This window comes from Urocampus carinirostris, chromosome 10 (assembly GCF_059441175.1).
Source record: "Urocampus carinirostris isolate Australia breed hairy pipefish chromosome 10, RoL_Ucar_1.0, whole genome shotgun sequence".
Taxonomy (NCBI): Eukaryota; Metazoa; Chordata; class Actinopteri; order Syngnathiformes; family Syngnathidae; genus Urocampus; species Urocampus carinirostris.
In genome coordinates, this window is record NC_142358.1 from 32,909,513 (window position 1) to 32,929,321 (window position 19,809).

At 41.1% G+C, this 19,809-nt stretch overlaps 1 protein-coding gene across 1 annotated transcript in view; it reads left to right on the forward strand.

Annotated features, from left to right (window-relative positions):
• Positions 1–18,229, forward strand: part of dscamb (Down syndrome cell adhesion molecule b) — a 254,521-nt gene extending 236,292 nt beyond the window's left edge. Inside the window, exons 28-33 of the mRNA XM_088345171.1 lie at positions 3,725–3,755; positions 3,838–3,953; positions 4,029–4,178; positions 7,369–7,569; positions 7,644–7,946; positions 17,031–18,229. Coding sequence (XP_088201297.1) covers positions 3,725–3,755; positions 3,838–3,953; positions 4,029–4,178; positions 7,369–7,569; positions 7,644–7,946; positions 17,031–17,491 — 1,262 coding nt within the window. The 3' untranslated portion in view covers positions 17,492–18,229. The remainder of the gene's footprint in view (positions 1–3,724; positions 3,756–3,837; positions 3,954–4,028; positions 4,179–7,368; positions 7,570–7,643; positions 7,947–17,030) is intronic.
• Positions 18,230–19,809: the final 1,580 nt, after the last annotated feature.

Genomic DNA, 19,809 nt, shown 5'->3' on the forward strand with positions numbered 1-19,809 from the left:
GGTGCACCTCTCACCAAAAAGTGCCGTAAAAAATGTTTTGTGTGTACATTCGCTTAAAGGTACAGTAACTTTAATGTGTACAGTAACTGTACATTAAGGGTTTACGTATCATCAATAGTCTCTTGATCTCATACGTGTCAACCTTGGCCGATTGTTTCACAAATTATTGGTTGTGACTCCCCTTGTTTATCGATAACAAACCTTAGAAACACAACGGGGCACCCATTTACTCATAGCAATACAGTATATTCAGAATACTGCAAACATCTAATTTACGATGGCATTGTTGTCTAGATAGATAGATAGATAGATAGATAGATAGATAGATAGATAGATAGATAGATAGATAGATACTTTATTCATCCCCGAAGGGAAATTCAGCAGCATCCCCGAGCTGAGAACAGTACAATAATAAAGCCAAAAGAATACAATATACAAATACCCAGTGTGACGTGCAAATGCCCACTGTAGCGTGTTATATAGAGTAACTAAATAGTGCTTCACAGAATACATATTGCAGTAAGATTCGGTAATATCCAATCTAGCTGGTGTGGTTTAATGTGGGCCTTTACTCTGCCGGGTGGAGTTAAAGAGCCTCATGGCATGAGGAAGAAAAGATCTCTTCAGTCTGTCCGTAGTACAAGACAGGGACAGCAGTCTGTCGCTGAAACTGCTCTTCTGTCTGGAGATAATGCTGTGTAGTGGATGCGATGGATTGTCCATGATTGACCTCAGCTTTTTCAGTGCTCGTCTCTCAGCTACTGTTGTTAGGCTGTCCAGCTCTTTGCCCACAACAGAGCTCGCTTTCCTAGCCAGTTTATTGAGACGAGAGGCATCCTTCTTCTTGACGCTGCCTCCCCAACACGCTGCCGCATAGAAGAGGGCGCTTGCCACTACTGTCTCATAGAATATTTTCAGGAGCTTTTTGCAGATGTTGAAGGAGGCCAGAAGCGATGCGGATTAAAACCAAAGTGGGCAGGACGATATCCTTCTTTTTTTTTTTTTTTTTATAAAAATTGTATGGCGTACATAAGTTGAAATTACCCAAAAACATATCTTATACTGGAAAAATGTAAATGTCTGTGTAACGGGACCCAGGTGGACGGGCTAGCGCCAGTTGGTGTTAGACATTTGTTTTATATATTTTTGTTTTTTGTTGTTTTACCTCAGCTGAGTCTCACAGAACACAATTTAATTGTTAGCATTAAGGTTCATTTATTGAGCAAGTCTCACTAAATCAAGTGAGATCCCTTTCACATTTAAATACAACATAATATTGCCATCAATTGGTACTTTTCAAGAATCAATTAACAAATCGCCATAACTGTACCTTCCAAAACAACGCACCTCGTGTTATCAAAATATACAAATTAACATCAAAGTACACTCAACCCAGTCCAGCATAACATAGCATACCTCACCCAAGGCCCTATTTGTTGCTTATACTAATGGATGACTCACTCTTACTACCGTAAATTCCGGACTATAGAGCGCACCTGAATATAAGCCGCACCCACCTAATTTTAGAAGGATAACCGCTTTTGTACTTACACAAGCTGCACCTGTATATAAGCCGTAAGGCGCCCGCTTTGAGACTGGGAGGTTCGGGTTCGCGCCCCGGCCGAGTCATTCCTAAGACTTAAAAAGTGGTCGGCGGCGCCCTCTCTTGGCTGCGGCTGCATCGGGTCAGGTGCAATCGACATTTCGTTCTGTGTACATTGTTACACAGAATGACAATACAAGGAAATTATTATTATTATTATTATTATTAAAACATGTAACACAATCACGAAATTAACCCAAACCCGACTTTGAGTCCCGCAATTGTAACTGAATATGAAGTATACAGTCCAGAAACAACAGTCGGCAAATTGATCGTAAAATGATACTGGTACTTAAGATATGACGCAGACCTGCAGAGTCCGGGTCCCGATGAAAATAATCCAAGGGAAAAAAATGTATATTTCCAAAGGTAAGGGTGGGAAAAATACAGTATATATCCACTATTTTCCGCTGCGTCCACAAACACGTCTCACCTTTACTCCACTTCCCATCAGCCGCCGTTGTATTCGCCCCTTCTTTTTGATTCGCCCATGGAAAAGATATCAGAATAAGTCTCTAAAATAAATACATTACAAAAATATAGAGTTGCAAATACATATTATACATGGTTACACATATTTACAAAGAAAGACGGTACACCGAGAGAGTTTTCAAAACTTTAATAATAATATTATAACTTTCATCCCAAACCGTGCCTGTGAAGGGTAGCAAAACGCTACTAGAAACACGCTCGCAACACAAGGAAACGGGTCTGTTAAAAAAAAAAAACGGTACCTGTGAAAATCACGGTAAACCATGCTCATCTTCCTCCTTATAACTTACGTCGTTAAAGTCGCCTTCCCCAGTTTGGGAAAGGGACTTTGTCATATAGATACCGTCCTACGCTCCTTTATTCAAAAACACGCTAGCAACACACTCGCATATATTCCACCGGCGGCTGTTAGAAAAAGTACATAAATTGGCCGCATCACTTAATAAGCCACAGGGTTGAACATTTGGGAAAAAGTAGCGGCTTATTGTCCGGAATTTACGGTATTTCACTTTTTGTTTATAAACCTCACCTGCAAAATGAATGATAAATGTCAGTCTCACACGACACAATTGAATTGTTGGCATTAAGGTTCATTTTTTGAGCATGTCTCACTAAATCACGTGAGGTACCGTGAGACTTGGCCCAAGCACCCCTTCTCTGACCTGTGAGACTTTGCAATCTAACGGTGATATACTGGTACTTCTCCTACACTTTCTGCTATACAAAACTCAATACCCTAAAAAAATAATAAACTTCCCCCAACAGTCAAATACGGATTACACAACATGAATCCCAAAATATAACATTTTAACTAGTCAGCAACCCTTGTTGCGCCACATCTGCCTCCATGCTAAGTGCTCAAAATAAACTCACATTTAATATCGTTAATATCTTATTGTCAAGACCAGAACGGAGACAGGACCCACTCGCTTAACAATTCTCGCAAGTTTTATTAGAAGGAAGGGAGAGGGTTGCGCCCACGATCCAGGGATTGCTGGATTCGGGAAGTAGGTCGCTCTGAACGCGGAAGTGGGACTTCCGTGGCGGGCGATGGCTGTGTCGGGAGGTCAGTAGCTGGGACAGGAGAGCAAAAAATGTGGTCGGGATCGGAAACAAGTCGAAAGCCAGGAGAGGAGAGTAGACGTGGTCGAGATTAAAGACGGATTGTTATTTGGGACGGGAGAACAGACGTGGTCGAGATCAAAACAGGTCGTAATTCGGGATGGGAGAGCAGATCGTAGTGGGAGACAAACAGGAGCAAAAAAACGGACAGGCGAAAAAGGGCTTGTCGTGTAAAAACAGAGATTTGCAGATGGACCGACAAAAGGGGACTGATAGGACAAAGTTTAAATACTGACAGGGAGCCAATCAGTCAACAAGCTGGTGCCACACAAGCAGGGCCAATTGGGCGCTATGGCAACCGTGTTACTTATTTATCTTATTACCACATTTTTAAAGTTTAAGTACTATTTGAATGTGTTTTTAGTGATTAAGAAGATTTGTTTCCTAAGTGTAATGGACCAATTAGTTTTTTTACTGGGAACGAATGAATCTCATATGAAGCGTTACCACTGTATAAGTATTAGTACATTTGTACAATTAACTCGAGCTTTATTGTTGACTTCCCAGATGCAAAAAGCCTGGCAGAAATGCTAATGAGGTAAGTCTTTGTAATTTTAATCTACCATAAACCTTTATACAAAGCGGCTGAATAAAAATTGCATGCATTGTTCTGTGCACAGTAAGAACACGCGGACGCCGGAAAATGCGAACAAGCAGCAACAGACACTGCGAATGCACATCGATATTCCGAGAGCACAGCTGCTCATTGAGGAGAGAGATACCATGGAGACAATCGGTAAGACCTTGATTGTGATTATTCCCAAAAACACTGCTCACATTTTTATATTTTCTTTGCATTTTTGCCGTACAGACGACCGATCTACGGTGCTGTTGACCGACAACGACTTTGGCGATACGAATAAGCAAAAGTCATCCACAGTGACGCATACAGTTCACTATCAATCTCTCTCCCAGGCCACTGGACCACTGGTGGATGTTTCCGATGCCAGGCCCGGACCCAGTGAGTCCCACCATTGTTAGTGCCCATTTCTACTTCCTATTTGAAAAATGTCTCATGATGCTTTAAAACTGACTGTCGTGATCAATGTTCCCTGTAATTTTCCACGGGTCTGAGCGTTCGCACAAAGTCGGTGAGCAACGCTTGAAACAACAGTGAGCCACCATAATCCCAAGTGTGGCAAGATAATTAATGATCAAACATGTCCAAAACTTGACATCAAGTTACATTTTGCGTTTCCGGCAATGCAAATTTATTTTTCTCTTTTGAATGAATTGACTCATGTACTATTGCAAAGGTTGCACGGCCTACAAATGTTGTTTGTTCTTACAATTCTTTTACAAGATATACATTTCTTTTTATTTCCTGATATATTTTGTCGCATAATATTAACATTTTTGGGGGCTTATTTAGGTTGTAAGATACAGAACTGTACTTAATCACATTTTTTTGTGGAAGTACAATGTTGGCATCAAGATTGACTTGATATAATTGGAAATTATTTGAATACAACACAAATTTTTCTTCTTTTTTTCCGTGTTTTTTTCTACTTTTTTAAAAATTCCTTTTAAAATATTTAGTCGGTTGTAAGATACATAACTGTACTTAATTAATTTTTTAGTGGAAGTACAATGCTGGCAACAAGATTTACTTAATAATTGGAAATTATTTGAATGAAACTTTTTCTTCTTTTTTTTCTACTTTTTTTTAAATTCCTTAAAAAAAAATCTCACTTTGTTTATTTTTTACGAGCTGTTACTTTTTTCTTCTTTGTTCTCTATTTACTTTTTTCCTACATTTCTTTCTTTTCTCTTTTTCCGGCTTTTTTCTAAATCTGTCCTTCTTTTTTTCTCTTCCTTTTGTTTCTTTTTTTCTCAGCTTTTCACTACTTTTTCATTTTGGTATTTTTTTCTTTTTTGTTTTATTCCCCCCTTCCTTTAAGTCATTTTGTGCATAATTTTACATAATATTTGGTCATGTTGGGATGAAAGAAGCAAAAACAACCTGAAGAGCCGTTTAGGACCCGAAAGAGCCAGTTCCTTTTAATAAGCCGAGCCGCAGAAGCCGGTTTTCGACATACTCTACTAACGTTACTCAACTTCGTTCGACTTCAAAATACCGCATTTAGGACACAACGTCAGGGGAACCCGTGTATTTTTACCTTCATGCACTGTAACTTTGACCCAAGTCGCTTCTTAATGAGTAATTTCGAGCCCTCATTTTTGTGAGCTGGCTAGATTTTCTTGTGCGCTGAGAATGTGCGAGTAGTGCGCAATTGCGCACGCGCGCAGCTTAGAGGGAACACTGGTCTTGATCATTTTGTTGGTACTTTGATACGTCGCACATTTACCTAACAGGGGAATGTTCACGCCTTTGAATGAATGCAAACTCATCGAGTCACTGAGGTGACTTCTAGCTGCGATTGTGATGACTCGGCAGTAGTGCTGTAGAGTAACTCAGTGTATTTTGCTTCAGTGAAGCGGAACTGATGAAGAGTAGTGGGGACTTTACTTCTCCTTAATACATTATCTGATGCTTTTTGAGTCAGGGGCTGTACAAAAATGCAGAAAAAAGGATGCTGTCTACTCAATGTGTATTATACGTAAAAAAAATCTGCTATGTATTACGTTCTTAAATCTTTAATTTAAAACTGAAGTCGGACAACAGTGAATTTTATCATATTCTATTCTCCTAATCTATGCTGAAAACAAGCTTCATCTGCCCAAAAAATAGTCTTGACTTTCTGAAAACAAGCGTCTTCTAAGGCAGAAACTAGTAAAAGGGAACTATTTTGCCCTTTGCGTGTCTATTTTAAGCATTCGGGTTCAACTAGACTTTATGACCGATAAAACAATAGCTTGGAAGAATGGTTCCGTTGAAGATTTTTTTTTTTTAGATTAAAACAAATTGTTAAGAAGACAATGTCCTTTCACAAATAAACTATACAAGAAACCTGGCAGAGCATTTTATAAGACACATGAGTGGTTTTATAAGAACGAAACTAAAATGAAGTGTAATTTTCCAGACGAAGACAGGAAGTCCAATCTTACGACTTTTGCTAAAGGAGCTGTACAAAATTTGGTCCTCTCATACTTTCTGCCGCCATCTCCTGGCTTGTGACATCATTACAGCCTCAGTCCGCTTAATCATGATATGCGTGCAAGTCCATGCATTTCTTAGATGATCTCGAATAAACTCATTTTTGGGGTTTGGGTTGGTGTTTGGACTCTACTAAATGCAGGCCTTATCTTAATTTCATCACTGTCATGCTACACTGACATGTAGACTACATAAAAACACAATGTAAACTTTAAAATCAGTGAATAAATAGAATATTGAGACAACAAGTGAACAACTACATTCAAATACATGGTGCACTAATTACTGCAAAATCGTTAAAATGAAAAAATAACAATGATGTGATGATTACAACGATAAAAAGCCTCTAACTGAGTCATCTATTACACATATTTTTCAAAAACAGGAACAGGACCCAAATGCGTGACGTTCTCACACAAGCCTTTTATTTTACCGGAAATGGGGAGTCATGCACATTAGGCAGCAGTCTGGCGTGGAAAGACAGGAAGACCGTCGAGATCGATTCCAATTGCCTGAGCAGATATCGAACAGATGGGGTCAATACCGGACAGGACGGGAGAGACAGGAATGATAATGAAACAGGATATCGAAATAAACGGGACAAACTAGACGGGAACGAAAACTGGAGAGAATAATAAGCAGGGCATAAAAAAGACAGGAACCAAAACTGGAGAGAATAAAAAACAGGACAAAAATAGACTAGAACGAAACTGGAAACCGATATTTAACAGGACAAAATAAACGGGAACAATACCGGACAGGAAATACCAACAGGAAAACAGGACCGAGTCAGAACACACGTCTTGCGGGGCAGAGGTTCGTTCACGGGCTGACAAGGGAAAAATGAGAGCACTGGGCTTAAAAAGATGGAGAGCCAATCTGTCAATGAGCCGCAGCTGGCGCCACACGGGCGGGGCCAGTTGGGCGCCATGGCAACCGTGACAATATTTCAATGTTCTTTGCGGAAAACTACTGACTTCTCCTTTTATGCTGAAGATCTGCAATAGAAACACTGAATAAGACCAACAACAATACAAATAGTAACCTTGCCTTTGTGGAACGTAAAATATGCTGCGCTTCTGTTCTACACAAGATCCCACCGCCAGACGCACTGCCAAAGCCGGTCCTGCGGCCGCACGAAGCCGCTACGCCAGCCAGTGGACTCTGAACAGGCCACACCCCACCAGCTCTTCTCACACGTTGACCACGGACTGGCGACTGCCAACGCCGCGTGCAACAGGTTCCGTGGACAAGGAAAGCGACAGCTACAGCGTCAGTCCATCCCAAGACACAGGTAGCTGTGCACTAAATGCACGGATGGGAAGCAAATGAAGTATCTCGTACTTAAAATGTAACTTATTGTCTCAGACCGAGCGCGGAGCAGCATGGTGTCCACCGAAAGCGCCTCGTCGACCTACGAAGAACTCGCCAGGGCCTACGAGCACGCCAAAATGGAGGAGCAATTGCGCCACGCCAAGTTCACCATCACAGAATGCTTCATCTCGGACACGTCTTCCGAGCAGATGACGGCCGGGACAAACGACTACACCGACAGTCTGGCCTCCAGCACCCCATCGGAGTCGGGCATCTGCCGCTTCACCGCCTCGCCGCCCAAACCTCAGGACGTCAGCCGCGTAATGAATATGGCCGCGCCCAAGGCGCACAGACCCGGTAAGGTTTTCTTTGGTTTTTACTTCCATTACTTATTATGTGGTGGTAAAACCAAGTACAGGTAAGCTAGATCAAGTGAGCAAAGGGTAGACTCAAAATTGAGGTTTGATTAAAATAAACAGGTACAAAGTAACAAACAAAAGTCAATGGAATAAAAACACAGATTAACGAAATGGCAAAATAAACACAAAATCCCTGGACAATCCAAACAAGACCGAGGTACTAATTTGATCAACCCAGGGAAGGGGAAGAACAAAAAAAGGTGCAAAGCATAAACCTTGAATAGACAGACACTTTACTCAAAATCTGTTGTTTAAATCCAGGTTGTTAGACTGGTAAAAGAAGCGCTGGAGCCAAGCAGTTTATGTTTTTATTACAGAATATTCCAGGCACACATATGCAGGACACTGGCTGTGGGATTAAAAATTGCACAGTGAAAATATACATATGTACAGTATAGATAGATAGATAGATAGATTGATAGATAGGTAGGTACAGTGGATAGATACAGTAGATAGATACATGGGTAGGTACAGTGGATAGGTAGGTAGATAGATAGATAGATAGATAGATACAGTAGGTAGATAGATACAGTAGATAGATAGATACAGTAGATAGATAAATATATAGGTAGGTAAAGTGGATAGATACAGTAGATAGATAGATAGATAGATACAGTAGATAGATAGATACAGTAGATATATTTATATAGGCAGATAGATAGATAGATAGATGGGGACAGTGGATAGATAGATAGATAGATGGGTACAGTGGATAGATAGATAGATAGATAGATGGATAAATAGGTACAGTGGATAGATGGATGGATAAATAGGTACAGTGGATAGATGGATAGATAGGTACAGTGGATAGATGGATAGATAGGTACAGTGGATAGATAGATAGATAGGTACAGTAGGTAGATAGATACAGTAGATAGATAAATATATAGGTAGGTAAAGTGGATAGATACAGTAGATAGATAAATATATAGGTAGGTACAGTGGATAGATACAGTAGATAGATAAATAGATAGATAGATATATACAGTAGATAGATAATTTTCTCTGTTCTTCGACCTACTAATTCAAATAAAAGCGACAGCTACAGCGTCAATAATCAGCGAGCTTTACCAAAGCCTGATGGCAATCCTAGACTATACGTAAATACTATACCACTGCGCTTAGTGAGCAAGGCTCCCAAAATAAGCATAGTAACAAAAACCCAAGAACTCTTAGTAGATTGCAGTCCAACATCAGACTCATCATAAATGGTCGAACACCTCGATATAATTCCCTAATGGCTCTTTAAATAAGTTTGGATTCTATTAAAATTCATTTTGCTGCACTTTGCTCATTAAATGTAACCTCATCTTCTTCCCTGACGCACAAATCACAGACGCGAAGCGCGGCAGCAGATTAACATCTTGTTATATCCTCTTTCACGTCTCATCACGTCGTAATTTGCCGCCTATTGGATATCCCGGCTGGTTTTCCGAAAAAACATTTCCATATATATCTAAGGTGATTATCTCTATTGGGATATTCATCATTATTCTAAGCAGTAATAGAGATGGACCTGCAGCATGTGAGAATCCATTAATCCATTCATCAAGGTCGTTGTTTGACCGAATGGAAGGAGACTGCGGCATACTGTATGTGTGAAATACAGTTACAGGAGTCGACTTTGAATGTATGGCCTGGATCACAAGATATCAAATATTCATAATAAAAGTAAAGGGAAAAATGTTAATTACAGTACTTAACTGCATTTGTTTCTTATATACTGTAAATTCTGGACTATAGAGCGCACCTGTTTATAATAATAATAATAATAATAATAATAATTTCCTTGTATTGTCATTCTGTGTAACAATGTACACAGAACGAAATGTCGATTGCACCTGACCCGTTGTAGCGAGCCGATGCAGCCGCAGCCAACAGAGGGCGCCGCCGACCACTTTTTAAGTCTTAGGAATGACTCGGCCGGGGCGCGAACCCGAACCTCCCAGTCTAAGCCGCACCCACCACATTTTAAGAGGAAAACTGATTTTGTACTTACACTAGCCGCACCTGTATATAAGCCGCATGCGCCCACGTTAAAAAATGTAACGCAAACACAAAATTAACCCAAACCCGACTAAGTCCCGCGATTGAAACTGAATGTCCTTCATAAAAGTACACAGTCCAATAATCACAGACGGCAAAATGAACGGAAAATGATACCGGTACTTAAGGTTTGATGCAGACCTGCAGAGTCCGGGTCCCGTTGAAAGTAATTCAATGAAAAAAGTGTATATTTCCAAAGGTAAGGGTGGGAAGAATATATATCCGCTATTGTCTGCCGCGTCCACAAACACTCACCTTTACTGGTCCCCACTTCCCGTCAGCCCGCGTTTTTTTTTGCCCCTTCTTTTTTATTCGCCCGTGGGAAACATATCAGAATAAGTGTCTGAAATAAAGACATTACAAAAATATACAGTTGCAAATACATATTACACATGGTTACACATATTTACAAAGAAAGACGGTACACCGAGAAAGTTTTCAAAGCTTTAATAATAACTTTCATCCCAAACGGTGCCTGTGACAGGTAGCAACACGCGAGCAACACACGAGCAACACGCGAGCAACACGCGAGCAACACGCGAGCAACACAGTTAACGGATCTGTTAAAAAAACATACCGTACTTGTAAAAATCACGGTAAACCGTCCTCATCTTCCTCCTTAGAACTGAAGCCGTCAAAGTCGTCTTCCTCAGTGTCGGAAAGAAACTTCGTCATATAGACGTCGTCCCACGCTCCCTTATTCCAAAACACACTGGCAACACACTCGCTCCTTCTCTATCGGACTGTTCGATTGCTTTTAGCTTGAAAGCTGCGTCATGTGCCTTTCTTTTTGCATTTTGCATGATGAGGGTTGTTTACGCTAATTTAATTTACTGTATGCACAAGCCAAGAAGTTGCAGTCTTCCTCGGCGCATATATTCCACCGGTCCAAATCTTACCTTTTGTATTCGAGCGCCGCTGGCGGCCGTTAGAAAAATTACATAAATTAGCCGCATCACTGAATAAGCCGCAGGGTTGAAGGTTTGGGAAAAAAGTAGCGTCCTATAGTCCGGAATTTACGGTATTCACTTCTGTCACAGGTATCACTTTAAGATTTTACCCTTGATGTTATGACAAAACTTTGAGTTAAAGCCTAAAATCTGCTTTAACTCATGACTTAAAGCAATAGGATCAAACATAATCCCGAGGGCCAGTTTAGGGACGAGGCCTCTCCCTTAATATGTACGTTTACACTGATAAGATTGTCACTGCTGTAGCTGAAAGGAAATGTAATTCCCCTTCCACGTAACTTTCGGTGAGTTTCTGCCTTTGAGCCAGGAGTGGTAAACCTGTTTTAGTTGCATGAACCTGGTCATAAAACTCAATTTAGATCTATATTTGTTTCTGTCGTTACACGTCACAGGAGTTTAAGGTTGTATTAAATTATTTTTCAAGAAGTTGAGAACAGTTCCTGCTTAGAAAAATTAAAGGGTAAAGACTCAGATTAGGATGTCTGTACTCACATATGTAGTTCAACCCTCATGTTGATTTGGAAATTGAATTTTGAACCGCGGTCTTACTGAGGCCACCAAAAATAAAGGCGTATTACTCAATATAGTCAATACTAATAGTCTAACAAATATTGTACAAATCTATAACCATACAGTATTTCCATTGTAATTTGATATTATGGCCCCTGATCAAACACATCAGTTATTATGTTTTATAACCTGGAAACGGGTCATTGGAAACGCTAAGACCACAAATTGGTTAAGTTTTGCTGTATCTTTGACTCATTATTGATTGGATGGTTGTTTGGTTGATTTGTTGGTTTGTTGGTTGATTGGTTGGTTGGTTGGTTGGTTGGTTGGTTGGTTGGTTGGTTGGTTGGTTGGTTGGTTGGTTGGTTTGTTGGTTGCTGCCATACCTTACCCTGATCCAAGTTCTGGTGAACCGCAAGAAAATTAAGTTTGTGACCGATGACTTAAAGCTTTAAATTAACTTTGATGTTTGAGTTAAAGCGATAGATCTACTTGAACACTGGAGTTCAGGTTTGGTGCTATGTCTCTTTATTCTGAGTACAACCATGTTATATGTTTCATGAATACTTGGGTGAATGACAGTTAAAAAGAAAAAAGTTCTCGTGAAACATTTAAAGAGCACTGTGGATGAGTGGTTAGAGCATCCGCAGCACAGTTCTGAGGTCATGGGATCAATCCCATCTACAAGCCTTCATGTGCGGGGTTTGCATGTTCTTCCTCTGCTTGCGTGGGTTTCCCGTGGGCACTCTGGTTTTCTCCCACATTCCAAAAACATGCATTTCAGGTCAACCGGCCGGTCCAAAATTGTCCCTAGGTGTGAATGAGCGAGTGAGTTGTCAGTCCCTGTGTGCCCTGCAGCTAGCTGGCAACCAGTACAGGGTGTCCCCTGCCAACAACCCCGAAGTTAGCTGGGATAGGCTCACGCAACCCCGAGACCCTACTAAGGATAAGCGGTGCAGATAGTGGATGGATGGATGATCTCATCAAGAATAGAAGCTGCATCAATAAGGATACAGGAGAAAATGGAATCCTCATAATGCTCAGCGTCATAGAAGATTACATTATAAATGTAGTTTTCCTTATGATCGGCACACATTTCCCACTATTGTTTCTGATTAAATCAGATTCATTCACACCAAGTGAAGATTGGGATAGGATTAGAATAACAGTAATGTGAAATCCATCCTTTAAACCTAGAGGTAAACCGGGTCACCGTGTAATTTGAATGAAATTTCCAGCTCTCGGCATGTAGTCAGAGGAATTCTAAAAATGGAGAAAAGATGACAGAATCCTGACCTGCTCCATGCATTCATGATCTGCGTTGGGAGCAATGAACAGAATGGGAGGGCAGTGAGGTCTCTCCAATGTCATCATTATCCTAATTTGTAAATGCTATGGTGGACATAAAACCTCGCTGCTGTGACAGTAAACTGGATTGCCCGGCTTGTCATTGTCAGAAAATGTGATTATATTTGGAGGTGTGATTGATCAGGATTGTTATTTACTCTAATGTGATTCAAAAATTCAATTTTCTAGGTGAGTGTTAAGGAGGGGGTGGCGTTTGAATTATAACCGATTGGCATAGGCCATGTTACAATTCAAAAAGTGTTGTTATAATAATAAGCTACAGACCTGGTTCAGTAGCCTTTTAATATTACAAAAGTATCTCTAATTGCAGAATTGTTTTCTCATCCAAAGCACTATTACCGTAAAATAGTGATGAGCTTATAGTGTAATAGACACTCAAAACAAGGAGAGAGGACATCAATGAATTTCGGGTTGACGAGGAGAACAGGAAAAGTCAACTAAAACCCTCTAGATTTCAACGTGTTCTAAACAGCCTCCCCAAGCTTTTTCTTTTTATCGAACATTCTAGCACTAGAAGATGTGGGAATCAAAGAACTGCAACATGATTGGCTAATAATGACAAAGATGTAAGCGCGGCGCATAATTTTAATATTAAAAATAACAAACAGCCCGGGCATCCTTAGTACACTACTTTGTAGGTATCTGATTAGTAAAATGGAATAAAACAAATCAAAATAAACATTAAATGATTCACTTATTAGTCTCTCCTTTTCACGTGACAGAATCAACTAAATGATAAGTAGTTTTTTTGTCAGGAAGTAGAATAAAACTAATTGAGACAAACTTTGAATGATTTACTGATTAAAAAGAACAAGTAGGTCTTACAACGGTGTCATGGTATAGTATGCTGTGAGCACGACAGCTGACAATAAAACCTTTGAGAGACAGTCATCAACATAGCCCAGAACATCATTGATTGCTCTCTGCCCAGTCTGGAGGAATTGCAGCAGCGCGCATAACATAATAAAGGCCACCACAACATTGACTTGCTGCCCTCTGGCAGATGTTAGAGGTACCTTGAAACAAAAAGTAACTGGATTAAAGACAATTTCTATCCTAAGGCTATCACCCCCCTAGACAAGTGCACAAGACGGTGAAACAATACATATGTTGTATTTGTATGGAAAAATAAATGTTCGTATATATTTTATTTCTCTATTCATTTTGAACATGTGTTGCTTTCTTATTGTTTTGTCTTCTCAATTTTTATAAAGAATTTTCCCAGTATACATCCATCAATCTATCCATTTTCTGCACCGCTTATCCTCAGTGGGGTCACAAGGGTGCTGGAGCCCATCCCAGCCTTCTTCGGGCAGTCGGCAGGCGACACCTTGAACCTGTTGCCACCAGTCCCAGGGCACACAGAGACAGACAAGTCACTCAGTCAATCACACCCAGGAGAACATGCAAACTCTGCACAGAAAGGCTGAATTTGATCCCATGACCTCATAACTGTGCCGCAGCAACGCTAACCACTTCCCCGCCGTGCCGCTCCCAGCATACATTGTTTTAAAAAGAAATCAATACTTAAAAGAACTATATTATTTGCCACCAGGACAAAAAATATACATGAAAAATAAAGGATTTCTTTTTTGAATATTTGATTTTTGATTTTTCTATGCATATACTTTTTTATTTGGGGGGAGTTTTCGCACTGTATTTTAACTCTGGCTGGCTGGTTAGCACCTAGCCCCACAGTGCGGAGGTCCACGGTTCAAGTGTGGAGTTTGCATGTACTCCCCGTGCCTGCATGGGTTTTCTCTAGGCACTCCCGTTTCCTCCCACATTCTAAAAACTATGCATGTTAGGTTAATTGGCCGGTTCAAATTGTCCCCGAGGCTGACTTGGCAACCAGTTCAGGGTGTCCCCTGCCCACTGCCTGAAGATACCTGGGATGGGCTCCTGCAACCCTAGTGAGGATAAGCGGCGGGGAAAATGGATGGATGGATTGATGGATGGATGGATGAATGGATTGATGGATGGGTTGTTCTGCTTCAGCTGAAAAAAGCTTGTTTTGAAAACTGCAGTCTTTAATTAGCTACGTTCGAGAGCACTGGTTCTCTTTGAACACTTCCTTAACCTTCCTAAACAGCCAACTATGCACTTTTTGTACAACAACCTCTCAAGTGTTACGGAGCCACCTGCCAAAATTGATGCAGTGTTCTCCTCTATGTGCATGCTCAAGCAGAGTTAACGCAATCGTGTTCAATGTGCACTCCATGGGCGTAACTAATCCGTTTTGGTGGGTGCTTGAGCACCCCCAAATGTAACCCAAGCACCTCCTTAAAAATTATTGCATTTTGAAAACATTATTTTCCTCAATAAGAATACAATTTAGAATCGCCTTTATTGTCATTTATATCAACCTCGTGAAACATTGTATGCAATGTTTTAGAGATTAGACATGGCAATCTAGGGTAAATCATGTAATTAAGTCTGTAAAGAATAAAAGGGACAAACGACTATCAGGGGATTCAGAACAAAAAATAATAATTACGATATAGTGCTCATAAAAACTGGCCCAAGTTCTAATAATAACCATGCAATTAGAGATAGTTCATTGTAATAATAGAGCAATAAAAATAAGTAACAGGAGTACAACAATATGTCAGGACCAGAACAGGAGGAGGACCCAGATGCGTAACGTTTACTCACAGGTTTATTGAGATATAGAGGAAAAACAAACGCCAGCGATCCAGTGCTCGCTGGACGACGGAAGCAAGCCGCTCACGGGATCGGAGCATGTTCGGAATGCGGAAGTGGATCTCCCGGAGCGGGAGATCGTAGCGGGGTCAAACGGGAAAAAAACGTGTCCATAGCCGTAGCGTGGGTCATTAGCCGGTACAGAAAGATCAGAACGTGGTCGACGGTCAAAAACGAGTCGTAGCCGGAGACAAACGGGGAATCAGGAACAGACGAGTGGTATACGGATGAAAAAACGGGACCGACGGGAGTCAGAGTCATAGTGCTTGCCTTGCGTTTGCAGAGGTTGGCTGACGGACTGACAAAGGACGAGTGAGAGCACTAAGCTTAAATAGGAGAGGGAACCAATCAGGTAACCAGCAGTAGCTGGTGTTAAACGAGCAGGCACGGGTGAGTGCAGTGAGTAATCATGACAAACATGCAATGAAATAAATATATATTTTACAGTTTCATTTGGCAACAACAAAAAATATATGTTTACACAAGTTTGTGTGAAATGATTAAGGAAAAGATAGGCTTAATTGTAATGACAAACCCTGGATAAGAAATAAAAAGAAAGAAAATAAAACAAAAATGTAACACCACAGCGTTTGAAATACTCCACTGCCTTGAAATAGTTCAGTCCATTTGATTCCCAGTACTGCTCCTCTTTCACCTGGCTAGTGTCACTTGCGGCATAGCGGCGGAGTCTGTGGGGGCTCCGGTATATTACAGTGAGAGTATGTTATACAGTGGTTATGTTGAAAAACTATTTTACTACTTAATACTTTGATTTTTGTTGTCATTGACATACATCAGCCTTAATTTTAGCTGCATTAAATCGTAACGATCGTGTTTTTGCTAACCACAGAGTGTGTTCATTTGTGGGAAATTACACCCCTGAACTGTGTTGAATGATACTAAATCCCTTTAATTGAATTTTTTTTAACCAGCAAAAAAAAAACTCCCTACAAATATAATATATAATATAAAGGAGGGGTCTCCAACGTGGTACGTTGCTTGTTCGTAAGTTGCTTCAGTACAAGATTTTGTATGCAATGTATGTTTAAGGTTTATATAGGTATCTTTAAGGCTTGTATAAGTAACCTGTAGTGTCTTGTACTAAAAGATAAACATTTTATAAAATAATATGCTCTATAAAGATGAATAAAGTTAAGTTTAACTTACTTTTGGAAGATGAGCTTGAAGAGTTAGGCGACTTCCCCCTCAGTGGTAGAAAAAAGCGATCAAACTATTTTCTCAACCGCATCAAGCTTTCTTATTCCACCTTCATTTAAAAAAATAAATAAAACGTCTCGCCGCTTATTTACGCTTCACACTAACCATAATGAATGGATGCACGAGATATTAAACAATAAAATGTCAAAGTTCCCTAAGACAACTTACGGGCTACGTTTTTCTTACTTGCTGTTTCTTTGATTCAGGAGGAGAGCTGGTGCACTTGCCACCTTACCTCCGCATGGACTTCCTTTTGAACCGCGGTGTGGCCCGAGGGGGCAGCGTGGCAGCGGGCGGCAACTCCGCAGGTGCCGCAGGAGAATCGAGGGGTGGCCCAGGAGGAGGAGCTGTGGGCCAGACCTGCCTGGAGCCCCAGAGGAGCCGCACCCTGAAGAGGCCTCCTCCGATGGAGCCCACCCCCATGGAGGTGCCCTCGCCCAGGGAGGTGCAGCAGTGGCAGCCGGGGACGGCATCCACCCTCCCGCACAGGGATGCCCGGGAACGGGGAGAAGCTCGGGGGGAGGTCCGAGCAGAAGTCCCCCCCACCGGGGACCTGGCCCAAGCACAGGCTGCTAAGCTCAGCACCTCGCAGGAGTCCCTGCTGGACTCCAGAGGACACCTGAAACAAAGCAACAACCCCTATGCCAAGTCATACACTCTGGTATAACACTGGCGAGACTATTGGACGACGGGCACACCGAAGATGGTTTTCCGCAACACGATTTGTTGTACATAGAATCGTTTCTGAACATGCGTCTGTTGGTGATGCTTTCCTTTCTTTCTCTTTCTTTCCCTCTTTTTTCTTTCCTCTTCTTGCTACTCCGTGTTGCTTTGACACGTTTCAATCTCTCGCACCTCTTTTGGCATCTCACAGCTTTTATTTTCTACTCGATTATTCTTTTACGATGATGTGAAGACACATGAAGATTGCCAAAATGATTTATTTAACAATTGAGATAGAAAAAGGGGAAAAAATACTATTGAATTTATATAAAGGACGATTATAGTCATTATTATGATTACTATTATATATAAAAAAGAAAACAACATAAAAAATATAAAGTGTAATGGAGGAAGATCACAAAAATGCGTTCATAATTTATTTTCATTGTAAAAGTCGATCATTTTTTGGCCGACCGAGGGAGGTTTTTTGAACTCGGTAGAGCCAATTAATAAAGAGGAGCGGCGCCCAAGACGGTCAATCGTGATGTTTATCAACCTTTCTTGGTGACTGCATGGCGGGAAATCACTAGAAAGGTCTTTCTTTTGGGGGGAGGGGGGCAAGGGCTGGTTTCACGCTTAAAAAAAAATACAATGTGAATATATATAAAGAGATCACTTTTATTTGTGGATATAACAGGGGAAATGATTTGGTTAATAAAGTCCTTAGTCATGTTTGCACAAATCTGTTTCGGAGTCCTTTGGCTTGAACGTAACATCACTGATTGTTAACATGGACTATAAGAGTGCACCAAACCATGGCCGGCGCCATTTGGGGCTAACTGGCTACTATTCAGCGGGAGTTCACAGCATATCACAGTTCACAGACCCCTTAATCGATTGTGATCCAGTTCCTGTGGTGTGTCTTGAGAAAGTACAGGCTAGTCGGCTTCCACTGTACTCCCGGTACCCCACCTGGTACCCGCCGATGACCCCCATTTTGCAGATGGTTGTGGGAGGCTGCTGGGAAAACCAGTATGAGTCGTCGTTGTCGCCGGGGAATCACAGAAAGAAAGGAATTGAAAGAAAGAAGGAAAGAAATGAAGAGAGATGAGTAAGAAGTAGGGTTAATGTGACTCATTCAACTACAGAAAATCATTTTACTAGAAAATCTTAATGACCCGGCAATGAGGGCTTATTATGTCTTCAGAGGGCACCACTCAGAGGGCACCAGGTTGAATATCCTCTGCTTTAAAGGGACAATGTGTATTTATTAGTGCCTCCTAGTGGTAGAAAAAATGTTAATTAAAAACATGTTGATTTAAATAACAAGAAAACATATACAAACTGACATATAGACGTGCCTTTTGGTACAATACTAGGATGAGAAATTTCCATTTATATCATGACCCAGCTCGGTGGCCTTGGGGGTATGGCGCCCGCCCCGAGACTGGGAGGTTGTGGTTCAAGCCTCGGCCGAGTCATACCCAAGACTTAAACATTGGTACCCGTTGCCTCCCTGCTTGGCGTTCAGCATTAGGGGTTGGAATTGGGGGGTTTTGGTCACCTGATGACTCTCAACACCTCAGTTGGGTTGAGCAAGGGGGCTGGGAATCCCCTCCTCTGAATAAATCTCCCAAAAAGAGTCGGAAATGACTCTAGCCACCTCCCACTAGGGGGATATGGCTGTTATATACATATATAAATATCATGAGCCTCACAGAAAGGGAGTTGATAAAATTATCCCTTTTCTTACTTCATTGGGTACCCAAGATACAAACTATAAAAACGCCGAAAAATGGTGTCTTTTCAAAGTTCACGTCTTTGTCGTAGCAAATATATTTTTTTATAATATCACTTTCAACCATTCCTTAATTTGAAAGCAGCTATAATAATCAGTCAATCATTAACACCACGGGTAATATTTTGCTCAAAGTAAACGAGTAAACGATTCAAAATACCCCAGTGAAGTGAAACCCTGCAAGGGATTAGAGAGGAAACATCCTCGTTTATTTCTTTGCCTTGGTCAACAGATGGTGCAAGAATATTATATTTCTTATAGCTCGCTGAGCAGTTTGCAGACTTTTGCAGCAGGTGGGGGGATGCTGGTAAAGTCTGTGCGGAACGTTGAAGTGAGACATCATCGAGGGTGACCCTGCAGCTTGTGTTATTGTGTACTTCTGTCACTTGCTGAAACACACGCACAAAGACACTCACCTCCTAGAACAGTGTGAATAATTCATGCCAGAGTGCACACCAGGGAACCAAGATCAGGTGTGCATGATGAACAAAACTGCACGGAAGCCATTAAGGTTGGACACAGAA